Source organism: Heterodontus francisci, chromosome 31 (assembly GCF_036365525.1).
Source record: "Heterodontus francisci isolate sHetFra1 chromosome 31, sHetFra1.hap1, whole genome shotgun sequence".
Lineage (NCBI taxonomy): Eukaryota > Metazoa > Chordata > Chondrichthyes > Heterodontiformes > Heterodontidae > Heterodontus > Heterodontus francisci.
The window spans coordinates 50,586,629-50,614,197 of record NC_090401.1 but is presented as its reverse complement, the minus strand read 5'-3'; the positions used below and the strand labels follow the sequence as shown (position 1 = coordinate 50,614,197).

The window sequence follows — 27,569 nt, the reverse complement described above, 5'->3', positions numbered from 1 at the left end:
CAGGGTCGTCCAACCTGCTCGTGTGGGGGGCCATATTACAATTTTTGTCTTACATGGGGGATTGGTGACACAATTTCAGAAAGATAAAGGCATTAAAATTTATCTTGATATTAATCAAAACAACAACAAAGCTGCATTTTGTGACGAAGCTTTAAATGAGAAGACAAATTTATTGACTTACTTTCTAGTCACTATGTTGGACACTGATTCAGTGAGATACCTAGCATTTGTTTGCTTGCACAAGTAGTCAATGTTCGCCCGCACACTTCTTGTAGTGATGCGGAATATTCTGGTAGATGTCATTCTGTCAGGGGTGATTTTGATCACTCTCTCTCCCTGCCCCCTCTCTCCCAGTGCCCCTTCTCCCCAACCACCACCCCCCCCATGCCTCTCTCTCTCCGCCACCCTCTCCCTCTCTCCCTGACCCACTCTCCACTCTTACACCCCCTCCCTCTCTCCCCCTCTCCTTCCCGCCCCCCCTCTCTCTCTCCACCGCCCCCCCCGCCACTCCTGATGTCAGGATCTGTCAGCTGTGAAACTGACTTGCGATCTTTTTTAAAAGCCGGTCTGCCAATGTAGAATTTCTCATCTCCAGTCACGGTTCCCTGGAGAGTATGAGCAACGGCTCGGGTACTGTCTACATCTGCGGGCTGGATGGAAACCTTTGGTGGGCCGAATCCTGGCCCGCAGGCCGTCTGTTGGACAACCCTGATCTACACTTTTACCGCCCTTTACATGAAGAAGCGTTTCCTAACTTCTCTCTTGAATGTCTGAGTCACCTTATGACGCCACTGGACACCCCACAGCAACAGGGTACTGAATCACATTGTTTCACCTTGCTACTCCTTACTCAGAAAGCACGGCAGAGTGCAGGTGTGCTTGAGGGTTCAAAAGATCTCAACTGTTCAGCACACAGTGGCGCAGTGGTTAGCACTGCAGCCTCACAGCTCCAGGGATCGGGGTTCAATTCTGGGTACTGCCTGTGTGGAGTTTGCAAGTTCTCCCTGTGACCGCGTGGGTTTTCGCCGGGTGCTCCAGTTTCCTCCCACCACCAAAGACTTGCAGGTGATAGGTAAATTGGCCATTGTAAATTGCCCCTAGTGTAGGTAGGTGGTAGGGAATATGGGATTAATGTAGGGTTAGTATAAATGGGTGGTTCTTGGTCGGCACAGATTCGGTGGGCTGAAGGGCCTGTTTCAGTGCTGTATCTCTAAATAAAAAATATTGCATAGCTTGCATCTACTTTTTTTTTTATTAGAGATACAGCACTTAAACAGGCCCTTCAGCCCACCAAGTCTGTGCCGACCATCAACCACCCATTTATACTAATCCTACATTAATTCCATATTCCTACCACATCCCCACAATTCCCCTACCACCTACCTATACTAGGGGCAATCTATAATGGTCAACTTACCTACCAACCTGCAAGTCTTTGGCTGTGGGAGGAAACGGGAGCACCCAGCGAAAACCCACGCAGTCACAGGGAGAACTTGCAAACTCCGCACAGGCAGTACCCAGAATTGAACCTGGACCGCTGGAGCTGTGAGGCTGCGGTGCTAACCACTGCGCTGCCCTTAGTTTGAAAGGCCAATAATTGAGCAGTGAAATAAGTCTACCACACTGGCTGATCAAACCCAGCATTGTGCTGGACATACATACTTGGAAAAAAATGTTTTGCTTCACACGTGAGCAAATGCATTGGAAAAATAGTGCCTTCAGCAAACATGAACACTTTAATTATGACACGTTTCAACTTCCTGTTACTCTGTTAATAACTTAATGACTTTCACCAGTGAGATTTTGGTCTTGTACAGTGATACTCATCTCAATGGAGCTCAGTACTCTTAAAAGCAAAAAATCAGAATACTTGTCAGTTGTCAAGATTATTACATCCAAGACTCATCAATCTGGAAGATTGTATAGTGAAGGGCGGATGGGGGGGGGGGGGGGGGGTGGAAATGGCGTGTTACCGCAAATAAACACAGTAACAGGCAATTCAACCCAAACAGTCCACCTTGGTGTTTAACCGCCACACAAGCAGTAGCCCTAATATCATGTGCCTATCCTTTTTCAACATCCCTTCATTCTGGACCTCAGCCACCGGAAAAAAATTCTTTTTACTTACTCTATGCCACCCCCTCAGGATTTTAAAAATGTCTGTCGAATCATCCTATAATCTCCTCTGTTCTCATGTAAACAGCCCTATTCCAGGTCTTCAGTCACATTTGTATTTCCTCATGCCAGACAGCAAGCTAGTGAATCTGCCCTGTACACACTCTATTGCCTAGACATCCTTCCTGCAGTGTGCAGCCCAAAATTGCACATGCTACTCAAACTGTGGTCTCAGGCAAGTATGTATTACTTATTTTTTTTAAATGGATATTGAACCAGCAGAACAAAAATTGTCAAGTTTCGACTAGGCAATTGCTGATGCTATAAACAACCACACAGCTCTCTATAAACCGCTGTCCCATCCAACAACATTCTTCTGCTCCAACCGTCATTGCAAGCAGAGCAGACTACACACTCTAAGTATGTGAGATACACTGCAGTCATTTTTCTGCTGCTTATGTGTACTTAAATCTCATACAATATTGTGTGACTGCTACTGCATGCAATCATGTGTTGACTTTTTATTAGTCAGATCCTCTTCAGTCAATTGTACTTGAAAAGTTATTTTTCAATTTCTGAAGACCAAGTTTTTCTCCCCAGAGGGTGGGGAGTGGTAGAAGGAGAAGGCCTGACCTGATTAATGTCTTCATACCTGCCAAGGGACTTCCAACATTTGCCACAAAGATGGTGTACTTGGTACATTCTCAAGATATGGCAAGTCATGTAACCTGAATGTGGTATTCCTGTAACAACACTGGAGCATTGAAGCAAGCTTTCGGACACAATGATATTTTCATCTGTAATATTTTGTTTTCAGTGCCAATGGATATAAAAATTCTGATATTGGCTCAAAATGAAAAGATGTGTCACAATCACCGAGGGGCAAATATCCTAATAAATCCAATACAAGACTTAACATTTTTGATATGTGAATAAGGCTATGTGAAACAAGAACATTGTAATCTTTTACTACAAACCTGAAGTCCTTAACATCAGAATCTATGCCATTTTGTACCACCAGACCATTTGTTTTATCAATCCCGTCATCCTCCACTTCCTTCAAGTCCCCCATCTTATCCCCATCGAATGAAGATTTTCCTTTCTTGTCTCCCTTTTCATTATGAGCCTCAGAGTCTCCAGAACCCTAAACGGAGTGGGCAACAACAGAGAAAGCACCTTTATTAAAGGTAAAGTGCTGTACCAACACAGTCATAGGTCTAAACAACATTACTCACACAGCTGAAAAAGTGTACAAATCAGATAGCACAGAACTGATAAAGAGTATCATTACTACTCCTCGGAAGTCTGGAAAGCCCCTTTACACAAGGTTAAGTAACATGATTTTCAAAGCATTGCAATTAGCCTTCAGGAAGCATCAACACTAAACACAGGTAGAACCCAAGAGGTGCACTGGTAAAAGTATAAAGGACAGCTAAGTTAATGAGTCACAGTTTTGAACAACTTCACCACTGACAAATAGTGAAAGAGAAAGTGAAGAGGGCTGCTCAAGGCACATTAGGTATTTGTTGAACGGATTACTCATTACAGAAATGTTAACTTGAAGAAGTGCCCAAATGGTTCAGAGAGTTTGTCCAAGCAGTTGCCAAGCCATACAAGACAGGAAAGTTTTTTTTTAATTCTTTCACGGGATGTGGGCATCGCCGGCAAGGCCAACATTTGTTGCCCATCCCTAATTGCTCTTGAACTGAATGGCTTGCGAAGCCATTTCAGAGGGCATTTAAGAGTCAACCACATTGCTGTGGGTCTGGAGTCACATGTAGGCCAGACCAGGTAAGGACGGCAGATTTCCTTCTCTAAAGGACATAAGTGAACCAGATGGGTTTTTATGACAATCGATGATAGTTTCATGGCACCATCACTGAGATGATCTTTCAATTCCAGATTTTTATTAATTAACTGAATTTATATTTCACCAACTGCCATGGTGGGATCTGAACCACTGCCCCCAACACATCAGCCTGGGCCTCTGGATTACTAGTTCAATAACTTGGGCAGTGGTAGCAGTATAATGGACCTTGGGACAATGGACCAGGGAATCACCTAGGGTTTCCCCTCCTACCCACTATCTGGCAACCAGCATTAGAAATGCATCTTTGCATAGTGATATCAAGTGAGGGCAAAGCTGCACATGGATGCAATTCTCCCTTTGGTCAAAATAGCCTAACAACGCTCATCATCAGAGTTCACCTAGGAACAACAGTCACTTACCACAGGGCAGTTAGCTAAATTATGGTTCCACGGGTGCTAACAGCCACGGTTTGGTGGGCGGAGAGGGTGGGGGGGGGCTGGGTAACCTCGTGTTATGCGCAGAGTCTGAATTCCATCTACTTAAACTGTAGGCACATCTTACACTTTGCAGTATAACTTCAGAATCTGCCCTTTCAAACTTAGGTTGTACTTAAGAGACCATTTTGAACTGTATAACACCAGAGTGAAATACTAATGATAGTGCTGGAATCAATTTGAGATGAAGAAATGATAGCGTGGCACAAAAACCACATTGTACAACATGAAAGTTACTGGTTGAAGTGTGTGGTTTTTCTTCCCTCCATAGTTGCAGTATCAATTTTATTGCAAAACAAATGCTTCCAATACTTACAAACGGCCCTTTTCTGAGGCATGACTCCAGTTTTTCCCCAGGAGAAGAGCTCAGCACGTACTCTACCATGCTGACACCCAGCCCTCCACTTTCAGACCGTGGAGACAGGACAGAATTGACCTCATTACTGCCGTGGAAACCTTGACCAGGACGTCTCTGCACCATGATTGGCTGTGACACAGAGTGATCTGAGGGAGAGAACGAATTAAAGAGACATTAGTTCCCTGTTACTAAAATATATGGTATACCAGATTAGCTGACATGGAACGAGGGCATTTTGGAGCACCACATAGCCCAGTTACAATTTATTGGAAGACAGCTGCGCAGATGGTACAAGTAAAATCACCCATGCGCATCAAAATGTAACTGCTTGTCTTTAAATAGTAGATTGCAATACTAAATGCCAGTAGCCCTAGACAACTACATTCTCTGCTACTACACTTTCATTAGATATGCCACACTTGGCTTCAACTATATAGCTTTTTTTTGCAGCTTTGCAGTTCCAAAAGGCATTCTAAAAGAAAGTGCAGTTGAAAACTAATTCTAAATCAGTATTTATAAATAAACTCTAGTCCTAATTTATTACTCAATCCTTTCCAAATCCCAGCATTTGAGAGTTCGTAACAGCAAATAGATTATACATATAGTTAGTTGCCTGCACACACTGAGATCTGCTTGTGCTATTTTCAGGCAAGTCTCACATACTGAGACTCCTGAAATAGCATAGATAGATAGAATACTTTAGATACGATAGGACACCCTAAAGCGGAGTCTCCCTGCAGATGTATGCCATAAGACCAAGATCAAAACAGTGTCTGGAGCAATTACTGCCAATATAAAAATTGATATTTACATTTAATGAAAATGGTGACACTTCTAAATTGCTTGGCTCTTTCTCATCCACAAATGAACAAATTATTGCACTTGCAGTGGTTCGTTAATGCATTTATTTCAGTAATTTTAATTCACTGAATTTATAAGGAAGAGTCAAGGAAGTCAGGCTCATTTTTCTGGAAAAGAGGCATTTGTAAAGTGACTTGTCTGAACATAGGAACATGAGGAGGCCATTTAGCCCCTTAAGGCAGTTAATATTCAATAAGATCATGGCTGATCTGCAACTCTATATATCGGCCTTTGTCCCAAATCCCTTAATATCTTTGGCTAACAAAAATCTATCAAGATTTAAAATTAACAACTGATCTAGCAACAATTTTCAGATTTCAGTTCCAAACTTCTACCAGCCTCCTACTGAATGAGTTGAGGGTTTCTGCCTCAACTAACCTTTCAGGCACTGGGTGAAAAAGCATTTCCTCATCTCCCCTCTAATTTTTCTACCAATCATTTTAAATCTATGCCCCCTCATCACTGACCTCTCTGCTAAGGTGAATAGACCCTTCATTTACCTGCAGGGCTATGGACCAAATGTCGGACGGTGGATTACTTTTCGGCCGGCACAGACACGATGGGCCAAGCGGCCTCTTTCTGTGCCTATGATTCTACCATCCTTTGCATGAAGCAGTGTTTCCCAATTTCACTCCTGAAAGGTCTGGTTCCAACTTTTAGACTATATCCCCTAGTTGGAGACACCAAACCAGCAGAAATAGTTTCTATTCACCTTATCTGCTCCACTTAATATCTTGAAAACTTCAATCAAATCACCCCTTAAACTTCTAAATTCCAGGGCATACAACCCTGGCTGTTTAATCTCTCCTTGGAGTCCAGGTATTGTTCTGGTAAACCTATGTTACATTCCCTCCAATGCCAATATATGCTTTTGAAAGTGTGGTACCCAGAATTGTTCACAGAACTCCAGGTCTGGTCTAATCAGGGTTCTATACAGTTGAAGCATAACTTTCATCTCTTTGTATTCTACTCCTAGCAATATAAAGGCCACGATTCCATTAGCCTTTTGATTTTTTTTTGCACTTGTTCATGATATTTTAATGATCTATGTACATGGACCCCCAAGTCTCTTTGGATCTCCAGTTTTTAGCTTTTCACCATTTTAGAAAGTATCCTGTTCTATCCTTTTTAGGTCCAAAGTAGATAACCTTACTCTTGTCTATACTGAAATCCATTTGCCACAGCTTTGCCCATTCACTTTATCTATCAATACCTCTTCGTAATGTTATACTTCCCTCTACACAGATTACAATGCCTCCTCTCTGTGTTGTCAGCAACTTTGGATACGCGGCTTTCTATCCCATCATCTAAGTTGTTAATGAAGACACTGAATAGTTGAGGCTCCGACACCACTAGTCACATTCAGCCAATGGGTATCTGCCCATTATCCCTACTCTGTCTTCTGCTGTTCAACCAATACCAGGTCAATAATTTGCCTTCAATTCCACGGGTTTCAAATTTAGCTAACAGTCTCTTATGAGGGACTTCAAATACCTTTGGGAAGTCCATATAAATAACATCCAAAGGCATTCCTGTTCAATACTTTAGTCACCTCGTCAAATAATTCACTAGGTTAATCAGGCATGATTTGCCCTTTACAAATCCAACTGGCTGGCTCTGATTAGCTGAAATTTTTCCAGATGTTCAGTCACCCTAGCCTTAATTATGGACTCCAGTAATTTCCTGACAACAGATGTTCAGCTGACTGGTCTATAATTCCCTGGTTTTCCTCTCTCATCTTTCTTAAATAGCAGAGTGACATGTGCAATTTTCCGATCTAAAGGAATGGTTCCCAAGTTGAGAGAACTTTAGAAGATTATACTTAGGGCAGCTGCAATGTTCTCACCTACTTCCTTTAAAACCCTGGGATGGAAGCCATCTGGTCCTGGGTATTTGTCATTCTCTAGTATCATTATTTTCTTCATTAGTTATTTTGCTTGAGTCTATGACCCTGATTCAATTTTGGGATTCCCAGCATGCTGACCTCTTGCTCAACATATCCGTGCATGTCATTCATTGACAATATCACCATTATCAATTTCCATGGAGCCGACACTGCGTCTGACCACCCAGTTTTGCCGAGCATAACTGGAAAGATTTGTCAATTTTGATATCCCATGCAAGTTTCTTCTGATACTTCCTTTTTGTAGCTCCTACCATCTGTTTTATCATCCTTTACTGTTCTTTGTATTTTTCCCCATTTGCCAGAATACTTGCCATTAGCATTTTTATTGTTGTATGCTTTTTTTTTTGTTTTATGTTGTCTCTTGCCTCTTTCATTGTCCATGGCTGTTTATTTTGGGCAAGTAGAGCTCTTGCCCCTCAAAAAGGTATAGACTGGTCCTGTATCATATTAATGTTTTTTTACCACCTCCAACTGTTCATCTGTTCTTTCACCCAATAGACTTACCCAGTTTACTGACTGATTAATTCAAATTATTTAGTACAGTGAAATGTTTAACTATCAAGGAACAGCAGCAGCAAATTTGTATAGCTCCTTTAATGCAAAAAAAACCCCAAAGTGCTTCACAGAAGCATTATAAGTCAAAGTATGACACTGAGCCATATGAGGAGATATTAGGTCAGATGACCAAAAGCTTGATCAAAGAATTAGGTTTTAAGGAGTGTCTTAAAAGGAGGAAAAGTGAAGTAGAGGGGTGGAGGGTATTCCAGAGATTAGGGCCAAGGCAACTGAAGATGTGGCCACCAATGGTGGAGCAATTAAAATCAGGGATGTTCAAGAGGCCAGAATTAGAGGAACGCCGATGTCAGGAGGGTTGTGGAGCTGGAGGAGGTTACAGAGATAGTGAGGGGGGAGGACTTGGAGAGATTTGAAAACACAAGGATGAGAATTTTAAGATCAAGAAGCTGCTTGACTGTAAGCCAATGCAGGTCAGTGAGCAAAAGGGTGATAGATGAACGGGGTGTGGTGCAAGTTAAGACCGGGGCGGCAGAGTTTTGGAACATAGGAGACCAGCCAGGAGTGCATTAGAAGAGTCAAGGCTAGAGGTCTGAAGGCATAAATGAGTGTTTCAGTAGCAAACGAACTGAGACGGGCGAAGGCTGGCGATTACAAAAGTGGAAATTGGCAGTCTTAGTGACACAAGTTAAGACCAAAAAAAGAGAACTCAGGCAGAAGAATTTCATTTGAAGGGCAATATATGCATGCAATGTGACTGTGGAAGCACTGAAATAGACTGTACAAATGGGCTCAAGAGAATCAAAAACTCGTAGTTATGTAATTATTCTCACCCCAAAGCACTTCACAGCCCATCAATTACTTTTGAAATGTAGCCACTGTTGCTATGTCAGCAAACGAGGCAATCATTCTTGGAATGAAATATTTGACCCATTAATGTGTTTTTCGTGGTGTTGACAGAGATGTAAATATTGATCAGGACACAAAGACTCTTCTTCAAATAGTAGCATGAGATCTTGTACACACACCTGAACAGGCACACTGGGCTCCGGTTTAATTTTTATTGGGATGTGAGTGTTGCTGGCAAGGCCAGCATTTGTTGCTCATCCCTAATTGCCTTTGACAACCAAGTGCCTTGCTAGGCCATTTCAGAAGGCAGGGAAGAGTCAACCACATTGCTGTGGGTCTGGAGTCACGTGTAGGCTAGACCAGGTAAGGACGGCAGATTTCCTTCTCTGAAGTACGTTAGTGAAACAGATGGGTTTTTACAACAATGATAATTTTCATGGCACCATTACTGAGACTAGCTTTTCATAATTATATTAATTAATTGAACTTATTAACTAACAACTTAAATACCTCCAGCTGGCATGATGGGATTTGAACCCACACCCCCAGGGCATTAGCACGGGCCTCTGGATTACTAGTTCTATGACATTTCCACTATGCCACTGTCTCCCCCTCTCCAACAGCAAAGCAGCACTCTCCCAGTCCTTCGCCAAAGCATCAGACTAAACTAAGTATTCAAAAGCTGGAGTGGAGCTTGAACTTACAAGCTTTTAACACAGGTGAGAGTACTACCACTGAGTGAAACTGGCACTTTTTTTCCCCATAAGAAATGGGGGTTACGCTGGGTTAAATCTATCAGATCTTTCCTCATCCTCAAAATTCTTGGTCTAAATTTGAAAAATTATACAGCTTCAAGTATTTGACCTACAAAAGATCTGGTAACCCATCTGCATTGGTGAAAAATTGCATCAATCAATTAAAACCAACACTGTGCAAAGCCAGCTTCAGTAAAACAAAACTGAACAGCGACATCATGGATGTACAAGTTTCAGTCCCACAGTAGATTCATGCTTTCTCATTTATTCTGTATTACAAATCATCCAACTACATCATCTGACATTTCAGTTTTTAAGAGCAGTCGTTCAATCAAGACTTAACTTTAAGATTTCACAAAATTCCAAGTTAAACCAAGCTGAAAACCATCCTGAAGGTCAAATATCAAATAAAAGCATTTGTAACAAACTTGATTGACTATCTTCAAGCAGATCTGATCTAACAGACTTTTTTGCTTGAAAAACAGGCAATATCTGCACCAAATGACTATGACTTTAAAAAGTTTTTCAAATGATGAACTAAAATTTCTCTATGGACTCAGACTGCATACGTAGGTGGTTATTCAAGCAATGACGGCACAATTTTAAGTAGCATGGCAATCAGGAATCAATGCACATGAGAATGAAGAAAAACATCCAACGTCACCACCTGACAGAGTTCCCATTATCTTCTCAGAAAAGCCAGCAAGAGAACAGTAAGTCAACGTCTGAGCGTACCAGAACAAGCAGGGAAGAGATATTGAATAACCAATGGGTTAAACAAGTTTGTTCATCAATAAAAATGTTTGGCTGGAGGTGATCTACATGCACTCTGTCAGACTTCACATCATGAAACTATAGCATCATTTCCGCAATAACTGTTACCATCTTGACGGTTAAGGAAATACTAGAGCAACTTAAGCTTTTCAGTCTATAGGGAAGGCAGTTAAGAGCTTGGGAGAGGGAGAGTAACTCATCAAGGTATACAAAGCATTAGATACAAAAGGTACACTCAGTATATTGTTACAGTTTCAATCAGACCATGAGGACAAGAGGCCTGAAATTTTGGAGAGTGTGAAAAGTAAATGTCAAAACAGACGTAAAATTTCCACACAAAAAGACAAATTATTTACCAAGAACTTCAAGAGAGTTCAAAATGCTAGCTGAGGCACGTTGAACACTAGAGGAATAAACATGATGGACCTTCCCATTTGTATGAACAAGAATTTTAGGATAGGAAACAGTCAAGTATGTCTTCATCTCTGATACACATTGTCATTTCAAAATTGTTCATATAGTTCTTGCACCACACTTAGAATGTAATTGCTTTTTAAGAAACTCACAACATAATGCAAATGAACAGTATTTCAGGAGCTCCTGTCAGTATATTTAAACACGTTGAGCAACAGACACTTGAAAAAGCACCTTCTTTCCAGAAGCACAGAAGAATGGCTTGTTAATTCCACTATGATATTAATGATTGACAATTTAAAAAAATATATACTTTGTTAAAATTCCTTACCTGAAGCTCCCCATGCACTGTCCCGCCACTGATCCCCAAGAAATATCCCTTTAGGTCCATCCTTATTTGTATCATCGGAGTCCCAGAATTTCTTACCAGGCAGAAGCTGCTGTATATGAAAAAGAAACATTTTAAGAAGCAAATAAAGACATATAAGATAATCAGAGGGTTAGATAGGGTGGATAGTGAGAGTTTTTTTCCTCGGATGGTGATGGCAAACACGAGGGGACATAGCTTTAAGTTGAGGGGTGATAGATATAGGACAGATGTCAGAGGTAGTTTCTTTACTCAGAGTAGTAGGGGCGTGGAACGCCCTGGCTGCAGCAGTAGTGGACTCGCCAACTTTAAGGGCATTTAAGTGGTCATTGGATAGACATATGGATGAAAATGGAATAGTGTAGGTCAGATGGTTTCACAGGTCGGCGCAACATCGAGGGCCGAAGGGCCTGTACTGCGCTGTAATGTTTAGAGATACAGCACTGAAACAGGCCCTTCGGCCCACCGAGTCTGTGCCGACTATCAACCACCCATTTATACTAATCCTACACTAATCCCATATTCCTACCACATTCCCACCTGTCCCTATATATTTCCCTACCACCTACCTATACTAGTGGCAATTTATAATGGCCAATTAACCTATCAACCTGCAAGTCTTTGGCATGTGGGAGGAAACCGGAGCACCCGGAGGAAACCCACGCAGACAGAGGGAGAACTTGCAAACTCCGCACAGGCAGTACCCAGAATCGAACCCAGGTCCCTGGAGCTGTGAGGCTGCAGTGCTAACCACTGCGCCACTGTGCCGCCCTGTTCTATGAAAGAACTGAAAAAGAATTTTTTTTGTGCTACATAACATTGTCGCACCCAGGCTTGTCAACAGACAAATCAACAGCAGGACCACTGAAAAACTACCCAAGACAGTGGCAAATTCTCGAGGGGCTTCCTTCCCTTGTCAGGAATAAATTGCAGGTTTAAGCGGATATTTGCTGGTAAAACATTTTTCTGCTAATCGGGTTGTTTCAAAGTTCCAATCTGCTCAGTTCAGAGGCACTTCCCCCACTTCCCCAATTGATTTGGATCTCCAGTCCAGCTCCTATCCGACATCTGAGTATCTCTTCAGCAGCAGACACTCAGCTACACAATGCAGGCAGGAAGCGCTGATCTGGGACTACTATCACAAGGTCAGAAAACATCCAAATGCAGTGCAGTGCAAAGGAAAATCTGATCCCTGGATGAAAAAACAGTACTGAGTAGGTGTTGTAGCTGAAACAGGCAATCAGCGATTTAATTTTGCCAACTGGCTTGCTTATGGGCCTGCGATTTTAGAAGAAAAGCGGCCACAATTTTCCATTGATTCTGCTCATCAAAAATCTTAAAAGGAAAAACAAAATATTATAGGCTAATTACCAACTAATGGAAGATTATCAATTGGTTCGTTGAAAAACAGCATATAGCCAAGGCAGAGAGATGAAAAGGCCCCAAAGATTCAATTCCCAATCTGTTGGGCTGGCTGATCTTAGACACCCACTGACACCAAAATTCCCCACCAGCATTTCTCCTCTTATGAGGGGGGAAAAATCAGCTATGAGCCAGAACCCCTGACTAAAAATGCATATGGATGTTTAGCAAGAACAGGTTCAGGGTCCATCATTCGCTAGGTTCACTAATGGCGAATGGACATTTGGGTGTGACACAGGTAGGCTGGCAAGGGGTGCTGGTGCCATGGAATAATAGCTTGCAGCAGCCAATGTGTATTTGAGACATGGAGGAGACATGATTGCAACAATAAAACACACTTGCGTTCAGCCTTCCTAGCTCATTGTCATTAGAAAAATAGGAACCGCCATTGACAACGGAGAAAAATACATGCCCTGCTAACCCTTTAAGAAATTTAGACACTGAGCAGCAGTATTACTTGAGTAATTTTAATACTAGACCAAAGAAAATAAATACGGTAAGCAAACTTTCCTGGGTACATGGACAACTGGTACTGGGAACAAGACAAAAAACCATTTATATACACAGCTTATGGGTAAGCAGAAGGTAGAAAAGGAGTGGGAATCCCCAAGGTCTTTCTCAAACTTATGCAATTTTCCAGTGGACAAATACATAACAGAAATTTCCCGCTAACAGGTAGCAATTTTTGCTTGTCTGTGGACATTGACCAAATACAGAACTCTACACAGCTTTTGTTAATTAATATTGAGGTCTTTCCAAAACCCTGCCGTGACCACACACTATTTCACTGCTCATCTTGAGCAAATACTTTAAAGCGCCTTTCAGCAATACTTTGCCCAGCTGCTGGCGATTACAGCTATTTAAAGGAAACAAATGATGTGAATCGTATTTTAAACTTCAATTTTCCAAGCAACACATTTAAATGCAAAGTAAACTCCAAATATTGCTGACCAAAGATTAAACTGATGCTTCCTCCAGGTGATTGCATAAAGGCTGCAATCAGCTCAAAGTTCAAGTATGGCTAGCAACTATTACAACTCCTTCTGTACACAGCAATGTCCTGAATAATGAGATTAATGCATTGCTTCCTATGGTGACTGTATGATCTGGAACCTGGTGTACATCTAAGAATTGTAGCTTTGAGGTCAGAGATAAAATTATTTTGCAGTGGCATTTTGTTAATTAATATTGAGGTCTTTCCAAAACCCTGCAGTGACCACACACTATTTCACTGCTCATCTTGAGCAAATACTTTCTTTTAAACCAACATTATGCAGGATGCTGACCCAAATGTGGAAATCACCAAGAAAAACATGTTTTGTGTTGCTTAAGGATGAGTACAGCATGTAAATAAATACTGTAAATTTAAGCCTATTGAAGATTTTGTGTACTGCTGAAACTTCCTACGGACCAATTTATGCACCTTGTCAGAGAATATGCTCCCCATGCATCTTGCATCTCATTTCTTTCTGTGCCCTGCTTTATATAAAATTTCAAAAAATCATGTCTGAATGCTGAAAAAGAAAAGACTTGATGTATATTTGTACACCTCCACCTGCACTGATTACCACAAATCAGTCAAGGTTTAAAAGGGACAAACGTTGTTCCAAAAGGAACCAAACTCTCAGCAAATGTGTAAACATTCCATTGTTTATCAAGGTTAGAACAGTCAAACACAATCGTTATCTGTGCCTTTTTGAAGAGCTAACATGCTGCAAAATAATGCAATAATCAGGTGGCTGAAGAAAAGTGCAAGGCTTTTACAATTCCCGCATTTGCTCAATCATGGCTCTACCCTCCAAAATACAAGGATTCAAAGATGGATCAATCCTCTCCTCACAACACACTGCACAGAGCAATCACCCTTTTTTTAAATTCATTTGGGGGATATGGGCATCATTGGCTATGCCAGCATTTATTGCCCATCCCAAATTGCCTTTGGGAAGGTGGTAGTGAACTGCCTTGTTGAACCACTGCAGTCCTTGGGGTGTAGGTACAACAACTTTGTTAGGAAGGGAGTTCCAGGATTTTGACCCAGTGACAGTGATATAATTCCAAGTCAGGATGGTCCGTAGAGTGGAAGGGAACTTGCAGGTGGTGGTGTTCCCATGCATTTTTTGTCTTTGCCCTTCGAAGTGGTAGAGATCACGGGTTTGGAAGGTGCTGTCTAAGGAGCCTTGATGAGTTGCTGTATATGGTACACACTGCTATCACTGTGGTGGAGGGAGTGAATGTTGAAGGTGGTCGATGGGGTGCCAATCAAGCAGGCTGCTTTGACCTGGATGGTGTCGAGCTTCTTGAGTGTGGTTGGAGCCGGACTCATCCAGGCAAGTGGAGAGTACTCCATCACACTCCTGACTTGTGCCTTTTAGATGGTGGACAGGCTTTTGGGAGTCAGGTGGTGAGTTACTTGTTCCCAGCCTTTGACGTTCTTTTGTAGCCACAGCATTTATGTGGGTGGTCCAGTTCAGTTGCTGGTCAATGGTAACCCTCAGAATGCTGATAGTGGGGGATTCAGCGATGGTAATGCCATTGAACATCAAGGGGAGATGGTTTGATTCTCTCTTGTTAGAGATGGTCATTGTCTGGCACTTGTGTGGCGCAAATGTTTTTTGCCACTTATCAGCCCAAGCCTGGATGTTGTCCAAGTCTTGCTGCATATGGACATACGGGATGGCTCAGTATCTGAGGAGTCGCAAATGGTGCTGAATATTGTACCATCAGCAAACATCCCTACTTCTGACCTTATGATGGAGGAAAGATGAAGCAGCTGAAGATGGTTGGGCCTAAAACACTACCCTGAGGAACTGCTGCAGTGATGTCCTGGGGCTCAAGATGATTCACCTCCAACAACCACAACCATCTTGCTTTGTGCTATGACTCTAACTAGCAGAGAGTTTTCCCCCTAATTCCTATTGACTCTAGTTTTGCTAGGGCTCCTTGATGCCATACTGCGTCAAATGCTGCTTTGATGCAAAGGCGAGTCACTCTCATGTCACCTCTGGAGTTCAGTTCTTTTGTCCATGTTTGGACGAAGGCTGTAATGAAGACAGGAGCTGAATGGCCCTGGCAGAACCCAAACTGAGCATCAGTGAGTAGGTTATTGCTGAGCAAGTGCCGTTTGACAGCACTGTTAACAACCCCTTCCATCACTTTGCTAATGTTTTGAGAGGAGACTGATAGGCAGTAATTGGCTGGGTTGGATTTGTCCTGCTTTTTGTGCACGACATACCTGGGCAATTTTCCACATTGCTGGGTAGATGCCAGTGTTGTAGCTGTACTGGACTAGCTTGGCTATAAGTGCAGCTAGTTCTGCAGCACAAGTCTTCAGTACCATTGCCGAATGGTGTCAGGGCCCATAGCCTTTGCAGTGCCTTTAATTGTTTCTTAATGTCACTTGAAGTGAATCGGATTAGCTGAATACTGGGATCTATGATGCTGGGTTACTCAGGAGGAGGCCAAGATAGTTAATCCACTCGGCACGTAGCTGAAGATGGATGCAAATGCTTCGGCCTTGTCTTTTGCATTGATGTGCTGGGCTCCCCCATCGTTGAGGATGGGTATGTTTGTGGAGCCTCCTCCTCCTGTCAGTTGTTTAATTATCCACCACCATTCGCGACTGAATGTGGTAGGACTGCAGAGCTTAGATCTGATCCGTTGGTTGTGGGATCACTAAGCCCTGACTATTGCATTCTGCTTCTGCTGTTTGGCATGCAAGTAGTCCTGTGTTGTAGCTTCACCAGGCTGACACCTCATTTTAGGTATGCCCTCCTGCATTCTTCATTGAACCAGGGTTGGTCCCCTGGCTTGATGGTAATGGTAGAGAGGGGGATATGCAGACCATGGGGTTACAGACTGTGGTTGAATACAATTCTGCTGCTGATGGCCCACAGCGCCTCATGGATGTCCAGTTTTGAGTTAGTTTAGTTTAGTGGTACAGCACTGAAACAGGCTCTTCAGCCCACCGAGTCTGTGCCGACCATCAACCACCCATTTATACTAATCCTACACTAATCCCATATTTCTACCACATCCCCACCTGTCCCTATATTTCCCTACCAACTACCTATACTAGGGGCAATTTATAATGGACAATTTACCTACCAACCTGCAAGTCTTTTGGCTTGTGGGAGGAAACCAGAGCACCCGGAGAAAACCCACGCAGACACAGCGAGAACTTGCAAACTCCACACAGGCAGTACCCAGAATTGAACCCGGGTCGCTGAAGCTGTGAGGCTGCGGTGCTAACCACTGCGCCGCCCCTATTCTATATCTATTGCTATATCTATTCGAAATCTATCCCATTTAGCACGATGTAGTGCCACACATCATGATGATGGGTATCCTCAGTGTGAAGATGAGACTTATCTCCACAAAGGACTGTGCGGTAGTCACTCCTACCAATACTGTCATGGACAGATGCCTCTGCGGCAGGCAGATTGGTGAGGACAAGGTCAAATAGGGTTTTTCCCTCACCACCTGCTGCAGACCCAGTCCAGCAGCTATGTCCTTTAGGACTCAGCCAGCTCGGTCTGTAGTGGTGCTACCGAGCCACTTTTGGTGATGGACATTTAAGTCCCCCACCCAGAGTACATTTTGTGCCCTTGCTAGCCTCAGTGCCTCTTCCAATTGGTGTTCAACATGGAGAAGCACTGAATCATCAGCCAATGGGGGGTGGTAGAAGGTAATCTGCAGGAGGTTTCCTTGCTCATGTTTGACCTGATGCCACGAGACTGCATGGGGTCTGGAGTCAATGTTGAGGACTCCCAGGGCCACTCCCTCCCAATTATATATCACTGTGCCGCCACCTCTGGTGGGTCTGTCCTGCCGGTGGGACAGGACATACCTCAGATGGTGATGGTGGTGTCTCGGACATTGTCTGCAAGGTATGATTTCATACGTATGACTATGTCAGGCTGTTGCTTGACTAGTATGTGGGACAGCTCTCTAATTTTGACACAAGCTCCCAGATGTTAACAAGGAGGACTTTGCAAGGTCGACAGGGCTGTGTTTGCTGCAATCGTTTCTGCTGCTTGGAATGATGTTGGACGGTCCATTGTTTATCAAGGTCAGAATAGTCAAACACAATTGTTAAATGTGTCTTTTTGAAGAGCTAACATTCTGAAAAATAATGCAATAATCAGGTGACTGAAACAAAAGTGCAAGGCTTTTACGATTCCTGCATTTGCTCAATCATGGCTCTACCCTCCAAAATCTAAGGATTCTAAGATGGATCAATCCTCTCCTCACAACACATTGCACAGAACAGTTCCTACAGATTTGCAACCAAAAAAAGTATTAAAGTCTTTTACTGGCCTGAACACTGGAGGGAGGAACGTCTATAGCTGCAAAGGACAGGCTGCTGTCTTCAGTGAGAGTCTGATCATATTGGTGTGTGAATTGTCCACAGAAACCACTGCTTTTGATGCTGTCACCTCATTGGCTTCACCTTCACTATGACACACTTCATAGTGTCCAACTATGGGACACCAGTACGACGTTTGATTTTAATCAATATTTTAAGTTCCTCATAAAACAAAGTAATTCCAAATTGCATATTTCATTGACATAAAACTTTCAGAAATATGTGCAGCAACCAATGTTTCCAGCAGATGCTGGAAATCTGAAATAAAAACACTAAGTGCTGTGACTTCATAAGAGATGTAATAGGCTTTGAGCAAGTGAAAGGGGGGGGGGGGGAAGAGAGTATGGACAGAGATTGGGTTGATTATGCTTGTATTCACTCGAGTTTAGAAGAATGAGAGGGGATCTCATAGAAACCTACAAAATTCTAACAGGACTGGACAAACTAGATGCAGGAAGGACGCTCCCGATGGCAGGGGAGTCCAGGACCAGGGGTCAGTCTAAGGATAAGGACTGAGATGAGGAGAGATTTCTTCACCCAGAGAGTGGTGAACCTGTGGAATTCTCTACCACAGAAAGCAGTTGAGGTCAAATCAGTAAATATATTCAAGAAAGAGTTAGATATCGTTCTTAGGGCTAATGGGATCAAGGGATACGGGGAGAAAGCGGGAACAGGTTACTGAGTTTGGATGATCAGCCATGATCGTATTGAATGGTGGAGCAGACTCGAAGGGCCAAATGGCCTACTCCTGCTCCTATTTCTCTATGCTTCTAAAAGAAGAACAAAAAGGAATGTGTGTGATCGGGCACAGGGCAGGAGAGATTACATGACAAGAGATGTCATGGAACAGAAGGCAAAGGGAGCAGTATAAGATAAAGCATTCATCCAGAGAGAGTGTTAGTGGCAAAATAATGAACAGCTCTGTCCAAAAGCAAAAACATAAAAAACAAGTTTAAGGCAAGCACATGGTTTAAGAATTTTTTTTTTCATTTTTTTTACAAATGGCAGTCACGCTCTGAAAATGTTGAACTCGATGTTAAGTCCAGAAAGCTGCAGAGTGCCTAATTGAAAGATGAAGTACTATTCCTCGAGCTTGCTTTGAGATTCAGTGCAACACGGCAGCAGTCCAAGGACAGAAAAGTGTGAGTGTTTCCACAATGAAAATCCCTCCATCACAACCTCACAAATCAAGAGGCTTCCAATTATATTCTGCACCAGATATGAATAAAAGCCTCTTCTGGTTTTGGGGCATCTACTAATCACACCACAAGGAAGAATAGGAGAGCTACTTTTTTGTCCAATTGGCTTTTCTTCTCTGTCGGTGCTTTTGATTTGGTACAGTCTCATGGCATTTGGAAGTAGTGGTACTCTACTACTTTCCTCTAACAATCATTCCATGTGAGTAAAAACAAACGACCGTACTGAGTTTTCCACATACATGCACTTTCCAGCAGAATCACTGCATAGCTGTTTAGAAACAGGAACCTCAACTGATTTTCAAAACCCTAGCATAGGAGTGCCAAGACGAACTGTAAAACCACTTTCCAATGCCATACAGGCGGAGATCTGCCAACTCAGAACAGAACAGAAATTGACTTCAAGACCTTCCAGTCGGTATAGTCCAGCTACACCACAGCTCATCAATTCAGCTATCCACTGAGTCCAAACAAGTTTCCTGTTGGGTACAGGTATGAGCTGTATTCTAGACATACAAAGCACACAAATTCATAATAAGGATCAGAGATTTCTGCAGGTACCATCAATCTCAATGAAAACATTATAGCAGCAGTGTAAATAAAGGATTTTTAAATAAATAATTGGGCTTATATTCTCTGTGCAGTTTAGAAGAATGAGACAGGGTAGTGCTGAAGGCTGTTTCCCCTGACTGGGGAGTTTAGAACTAGGGGTCATTGTCTCAGGATAAGCGGTCAACCATTTAGGACTGAGAGGAGGCGAACTGCTTCACTCAGAGGGTTCTGAATCGTTGGAATTCTCTACTTCAGATGGCTGCGGATGCTCAATTGATAAGTATATTCAAGATGGAGATGGACAGATTTTTGGACACTAAGGGAATCGAGTGATATAGGAATAGGGAGAGAAAGTAGAGCTGAGGTACAAGATCATCTTGATCTACTGAATGGCTGAACAGGCTCAAAGGGGTAGATGACCAAATCCTGTTGCTATTCCTTATTTTCTTAGTAATGAATCAATTTACCTCAGCTTTAGGGTGTAATTACACTACAAGGGCTGACTTCACTCTGGAGCAATGTAATGCAACTAGCTGAAGCAGAGTCCCACACTACTAGAGTTCGGCAGTGTGAATTCACTGCGGTGTCAAATCAGCTGCTAAGATGTGCCAGGACCTTCTGCATTTATGTGGAACTGATTTAGATGTTTGAGAGAAGACATAATCACCCGCACCATCGAAACAGTTGAAGCTGCTTTTATATTACTGCTCTTTTAGCAAAATCTTTGTTCACACAGTGCCTTTTATGTCCTTGCACTTCCAAGCACTTCACAGCGATGAGCTTATTTTTGAAGAGCAGACACTGTTGCTAGTTTGGCCAATTACCACAGTATGGCTGCACAAACGATGAGAAGAGTGACCAATCAATTCATTTTGGTGGCGTTGGTTGAGGGATGAATGCTGGCCAGAACATTAAGCATGCCCCACTATGGCCCCCACCTTATTTTTTTCAATTCCACCTGAATAACCAGACAAGGCATCGGTTTAATGTTGCACCCGAAAGATGGCACTTCAGACAATATAGCACTCCCCAATTGAAGCGTAGGCCTAGATTACATGCTCAAGTCCTGAAGTGGTGCTGGAACCCACAATCTTCTGACTCAAACAGTTAACAGTATTAGTCAGAGACCATGTAGATCTAAATTTGAATTCTGGGAGCCTAGTGTCTGTGAACCAACAATTGGAAATTTGTTTGTTAACTCAGTCTTCTGCAGGCACGTGCATAAACCCAGGTAAGACTAGTTATACAGGTCTGTTGCCATGTTATGAAAATTGATTTAATAGAAAGGCCAACCTTGGAATCAAAAGGAAAATATGAAATCAGACAGTATGAATCAGCAATGCCAGACCAGTTGGTGCACTGTAAATGCACATATACCATTTGTATTTAAAATGTAGTGATCTGTTGCAGGTTGAGACTAGCACCTGCATCTGAATAATCCTTTCAAATCAGTCCTATACTCTTCCTCTTCTAACAATGCTTAGAGGCCTCTGAAACAATTGCATTAGGTTGCTTTGAAGCCTCAATCATCAAGGTGCCTTGGCCATTTGTGAGTTAGGTCATACTTTCACTCAATTAAAACAAAAAAATTCAATTTTGAAGGATTATTTAACTGTATCAGAGAAGAAATCAGTCAACTGGATTGAACCTTTGAAGGCTGCGTTTGTGACAACGTAACCACTAGGCGGCGCAGTACTCGCACATGCACAAATGCAGCCTCGTGCACTGAAATGTCACTGTCTGACACCTGCCAGTGGTAACTGGCACAAAAACGAAATGAAACCCAAATGGCCACAGTGGCTACGATCGCTGCCTCCATCCCACCTCCAACAGTACCCCACTCCGTCCTGCCAACGCGCTTCTCTTCGCCGCTGCCTCCCGCACCCATCCGCTCGCCGCTTGCTCCCTGCTTCGCTACTTCTCCCCCCTCAGTCACTCGCTCCCCGCTCCTCCCCGCCCCATCTGTGGGACCTTGCTCCTGGCCTCGCCACTTCCTCTCCTCCCCACTCCCTCCCCTCCCCATCTTGTCACTCTCTGCCCCACTTCCCCTGTGCAGGGAAGAAAGGCGGCAATCGCGGGAGGGAGCGGGGAGCAGAGGCGGAGCGGGGAGCAGAGGCAGAGCAGAGGGGAGGAAACGGCAAGGCCAGGAGCAAGTTGTCCAAAGGTTTTTGGGGGGGGGGGGGGGCAGTAAGAGAGTAGTGGCAAGGCCGGGAGCAAGAAGTGGCAAGGCCGGGAGCGAGTGGCAAACAGACATTGCAGTATGCAAGTGACATTTCCACGCGCATGCACACATTTGTCCTGACAAACTGGGTGCTGACGTAGGCTGCGCATGTGCAGCACCATACTGACAGCAAGAGTCCATTCTGCACATGTGCGAAGCTGGGAGCGCTTCAATGACGTCAGCACTAGGCTGCGTTGTCAGGAGTCACTTTGTTCAACAAATGCAGTTTAAAAAAGGAGGGTTGGGGGGGGGGGGGGGGGGGGAAGTTCTGTGAAAAATAACAAGGCACTCGAGGATGTTTTTATGAAAGACAGACAAAGAAACTAGGTGGGCAGAAAGGAAGTGACTTCTCTCGTGCCCTCAAGGTTACTGACAGTATACAGGAATTCAAAAGCACCATAACTCAAGGTGTGACTCTAGTTAAAAAATTCAGACCACCACAACAACAGCAAACAAGACACTGATAACTGCAACAACCCAGTCTAAATAGTTTTCTCAAACCTCTTCTGCAAACAAAAATATTTCCTGTAGCTCAACAACTTATTTCTACAGTGCAATCATCTCAATTATTAATGTACTTCCATTTTTAAAATTATTTTGAGGACTCGTGTTTTAAAATTGTGGAGATGGATTCATTTGGGATTGAAGGGATTCCATAGATGCTGGACTTTGTTTTTTTTTAAATAAAGGTCTCTGGAAGGACTTGGGGGAAAACAAACCCTTACTGGATGTCACATGCCTTAAGCTAAAAAAACAGCAAAAGCCTTGGTGACTAGGAGAGTTGTCAAGGTGCCATCGATTGCCATAAAAACTCATCTGGTTCACTAAATGTCCTTTAGGGAAGGAAATCTGCCGTCCTTATCTGGTCTGGCCCACATGCGCCTCTAGATCCACAGCAATGTGGATGACTCTTAACTGCCCTGTGAAATGGCCGAGCAAGCTGCTCAGTTGTCAATGGCAATTAGGGATGGGCAACAAATTGCCAGCAATGCCCACATCCCATGAAAGAATATTTTTAAAAAGATTTATCGTGCTCAAGAGATGGTTTCGTTTTGGGTAGCATTTTGAGTCAGTTGGAGGTCAGCCTACTAAGAAAGAAGACCAGTTCATCCATCCTCCACCTCTCTCAGAAACTGAGAATCCAGTATGAGCTGAAACCCCTGATGCCGCATTTCCCCTGGAAAGCTTGCCAGACTAATCCTCGATGTTGCCTGAAGAGAACTACTCCAAAAATATCCCAGTCTATGCATATTTAGGATGCCAGAATAAAGGGACAATTGATATCATTCCATATCAACTCCATCACCATCCCCGGGTATGTCCTGTCCCACTGGCAGGACAGACCCAGCAGAGGTGGTGGCACAGTGGTATACAGTAGGGAGGGAGTTGCCCTGGGAGTCCTCAACATCGACTCCGGACCCCATGAAGTCTCATGGCATCAGGTCAAACATGGGCAAGGTAACCTCCTACTGATTACCATCTACTGCCCTCCCTCAGCTGATGACTCAGTACTCCACCATGTTTAGAGATACAGCACTGAAACAGGCCCTTCGGCCCACCGAGTCTGTGCCGACCATCAACCACCCATTTATACTAATCCAACACTAATTCCATATTCCTACCACATCCCCACCTGTCCCTATATTTCCCTACCACCTACCTATACTAGGGGCAATTGCTAATGGCCAATTTACCCATCAACCTGCAAGTCTTTGGCATGTGGGAGGAAACCGGAGCACCCGGAGGAAACCCACGCAGACACAGGGAGAACCTGCAAACTCCACACAGGCAGTTGAACACCACTTGGAGGAAGCACTGAGGGTGGCAAGGGCACAAAATGTACTCTGGGTGGGGGACTTCAATGTCCATCACCAAGAGTGACTCGGTAGCACCACTACTGACTGAGCTGGCAGAGTCCTAAAGGACATATCTGCTAGACTGGGTATGCGGCAGATGGTGGGAGAACCAACACGAGTGAAAAACATACTTGACCTCGTCCTCACCAATCTACCTGCTGCAGATGCTTCTGTCCATGACTGTATTGGTAGGAGTGAACACCGCACAGTCCTTGTGGAGACGAAGTCCTGCCTTCACACTGAGGATAACGTCCATCGTGTTGTGTGGCACTATCACCGTGCTAAATGGGATAGATTTCGAACAGATCTAGCAATGCAAAACTGGGCATCCATGAGGCGCTGTGGGCCATCAGCAGCAGCAGAATTGGACTCAACCACAATCTGTAACCTCATGGCCGGGCATAACCCCCACTCTACCATTACCATCAAGCCAGGAGACCAACCCTGGTTCAATGAAGAGTGCAGGAGGTCATGCCAGGTGCAGCACCAGGCATACCTCAAAATGAGGCGTCAACCTGGTGAAGCTACAACACAGGACTATCTGTGTGCCAAACTGCGTAAGCAGCATGCGATAGACAGAGCTAAGCGATCCCATAACCAAAGGATCAGATCTAAGCTCTGCAGTCCTGTCACATCCAGCCGTGAATGGTGGTGGACAATTAAACAACTAACTGGAGGAGGCGGCTCCACAAATATCCCCATCCTCAATGATGGGGGAGCCCAAAACATCAGTGCGAAAGATAAAGCTGAAGCATTTGCAACAATCTTCAGCCAGAAGTGCCGAGTTGATGATCCATCTCAGCCTCCTCCTGAAGTCCCCAGCGTCACAGATGCCAGACTTCAGACAATTCGATTCACTCCACGTGATATCATGAAACGACCGAAGGCACTGGATACTGCAAAAGCTATAGGCCCTGACAATTTTCCGGCAATAGTACTGAAGACCTGTGCTCCAGAACTTGCCACGCCCCTGGCCAAGCAGTTCCAGTGCAGCTGCAAACACTGGCATCTACCCTGCAATGTAGAAAAGTGCCCTGTACACAAAAAGCAGGACAAATCCAACCCGGCCAATTACTGCCGAATCAGCCTACTCTCAATCATCAGTAAAGTGATGGAAGGTGTCATCAACCGTGCCATCAAGCAGCACTTACTTAGCAATAACCTGCTCAGTGACGCTCAGTTTGGGTTCCACCAAGGCCACTCAGCTCCTGACGTCATTACAGCCTTGGTTCAAACATGGACAAAAGGGCTGAGACAGAGCGAGCAGCAGAGCGAGCGAGCGAGACAGAGAGAGCGCGAGCGAGCGAGACAGAGAGAGCGCGAGCGAGCGAGACAGAGAGAGCGCGAGCGAGCGAGAGACAGAGAGAGCGCGAGCGAGCGACAGAGAGAGCGCGAGCGAGAGACAGAGAGAGCGAGCGAGAGACAGAGAGAGCGAGCGAGAGACAGAGAGAGCGAGCGAGAGACAGAGAGAGCGAGCGAGAGACAGAGAGAGCGAGCGAGAGACAGAGAGAGCGAGCGAGAGACAGAGAGAGCGAGCGAGAGAGCGAGCGAGAGAGCGAGCGAGAGAGAGACAGAGCGAGCGAGAGAGAGACAGAGAGAGCGAGAGAGAGACAGAGAGAGCGAGAGAGAGACAGAGAGAGCGAGAGAGAGACAGAGAGAGCGAGAGAGAGACAGAGAGAGCGAGAGAGAGACAGAGAGAGCGAGAGAGAGACAGAGAGAGCGAGAGAGAGACAGAGAGAGCGAGAGAGAGACAGAGAGAGCGAGAGAGAGACAGAGAGAGCGAGAGAGAGACAGAGAGAGCGAGAGAGAGACAGAGAGAGCGAGAGAGAGACAGAGAGAGCGAGAGAGAGACAGAGAGAGCGAGAGAGAGACAGAGAGAGCGAGAGAGAGACAGAGAGAGACAGAGAGAGAGCGAGAGAGAGACAGAGAGAGAGCGAGAGAGAGACAGCGAGAGAGAGACAGAGAGAGCGAGAGAGAGACAGAGAGAGCGAGAGAGAGACAGAGAGAGCCAGAGAGAGCGAGAGAGAGACAGAGAGAGCGAGAGAGAGACAGAGAGAGCGAGAGAGAGACAGAGAGAGCGAGAGAGAGACAGAGAGAGCGAGAGAGAGACAGAGAGAGCGAGAGAGAGACAGAGAGAGCGAGAGAGAGACAGAGAGAGCGAGCGAGAGACAGAGAGAGCGAGCGACAGAGAGAGCGAGCGAGAGACAGAGAGAGCGAGAGAGAGACAGCGAGAGAGAGACAGAGAGAGCGAGAGAGAGACAGAGAGAGCGAGAGAGAGCGAGAGAGAGCGAGAGAGAGCGAGAGAGAGCGAGAGAGAGCCAGAGAGAGCGAGAGAGAGCCAGAGAGAGCCAGAGAGAGCCAGAGAGAGACAGAGAGAGCGAGCGAGAGACAGAGAGAGCGAGCGAGAGACAGAGAGAGCGAGCGAGAGACAGAGAGAGCGAGCGAGAGACAGAGAGAGCGAGCGAGAGACAGAGAGAGCGAGCGAGAGACAGAGAGAGCGAGCGAGAGACAGAGAGAGCGAGCGAGAGACAGAGAGAGCGAGCGAGAGACAGAGAGAGCGAGCGAGAGACAGAGAGAGCGAGCGAGAGACAGAGAGAGCGAGCGAGAGACAGAGAGAGCGAGCGAGAGACAGAGAGAGCGAGCGAGAGACAGAGAGAGCGAGCGAGAGACAGAGAGAGCGAGCGAGAGACAGAGAGAGCGAGCGAGAGACAGAGAGAGCGAGCGAGAGACAGAGAGAGCGAGCGAGAGACAGAGAGAGCGAGCGAGAGACAGAGAGAGCGAGCGAGAGACAGAGAGAGCGAGCGAGAGACAGAGAGAGCGAGCGAGAGACAGAGAGAGCGAGCGAGAGACAGAGAGAGCGAGCGAGAGACAGAGAGAGCGAGCGAGAGACAGAGAGAGCGAGCGAGAGACAGAGAGAGCGAGCGAGAGACAGAGAGAGCGAGCGAGAGACAGAGAGAGCGAGCGAGAGACAGAGAGAGCGAGCGAGAGACAGAGAGAGCGAGCGAGAGACAGAGAGAGCGAGCGAGAGACAGAGAGAGCGAGCGAGAGACAGAGAGAGCGAGCGAGAGACAGAGAGAGCGAGCGAGAGACAGAGAGAGCGAGCGAGAGACAGAGAGAGCGAGCGAGAGACAGAGAGAGCGAGCGAGAGACAGAGAGAGCGAGCGAGAGACAGAGAGAGCGAGCGAGAGACAGAGAGAGCGAGCGAGAGACAGAGAGAGCGAGCGAGAGACAGAGAGAGCGAGCGAGAGACAGAGAGAGCGAGCGAGAGACAGAGAGAGCGAGCGAGAGACAGAGAGAGCGAGCGAGAGACAGAGAGAGCGAGCGAGAGACAGAGAGAGCGAGCGAGAGACAGAGAGAGCGAGCGAGAGACAGAGAGAGCGAGCGAGAGACAGAGAGAGCGAGCGAGAGACAGAGAGAGCGAGCGAGAGACAGAGAGAGCGAGCGAGAGACAGAGAGAGCGAGCGAGAGACAGAGAGAGCGAGCGAGAGACAGAGAGAGCGAGCGAGAGACAGAGAGAGCGAGCGAGAGACAGAGAGAGCGAGCGAGAGACAGAGAGAGCGAGCGAGAGACAGAGAGAGCGAGCGAGAGACAGAGAGAGCGAGCGAGAGACAGAGAGAGCGAGCGAGAGACAGAGAGAGCGAGCGAGAGACAGAGAGAGCGAGCGAGAGACAGAGAGAGCGAGCGAGAGACAGAGAGAGCGAGCGAGAGACAGAGAGAGCGAGCGAGAGACAGAGAGAGCGA

General features: G+C 45.1%; 1 protein-coding gene across 7 annotated transcripts in view; it reads right to left on the bottom strand.

The window, feature by feature from the left end:
- pum1 (pumilio RNA-binding family member 1) overlaps positions 1-27,569 on the bottom strand; it is a 170,673-nt gene that overhangs the window by 47,474 nt on the left and 95,630 nt on the right. For 5 of the 7 annotated variants that reach the window (XM_068011556.1, XM_068011558.1, XM_068011557.1 and 2 more), the window contains 3 exons: positions 11,181-11,289; positions 4,736-4,923; positions 3,093-3,259 (listed from right to left, as the gene is read on the bottom strand). In XM_068011556.1, the coding sequence (XP_067867657.1) occupies positions 3,093-3,259; positions 4,736-4,923; positions 11,181-11,289 (464 nt within the window). The remainder of the gene's footprint in view (positions 1-3,092; positions 3,260-4,735; positions 4,924-11,180; positions 11,290-27,569) is intronic. The other 2 variants (XM_068011559.1, XM_068011561.1) reach the window with 1 other exon arrangement.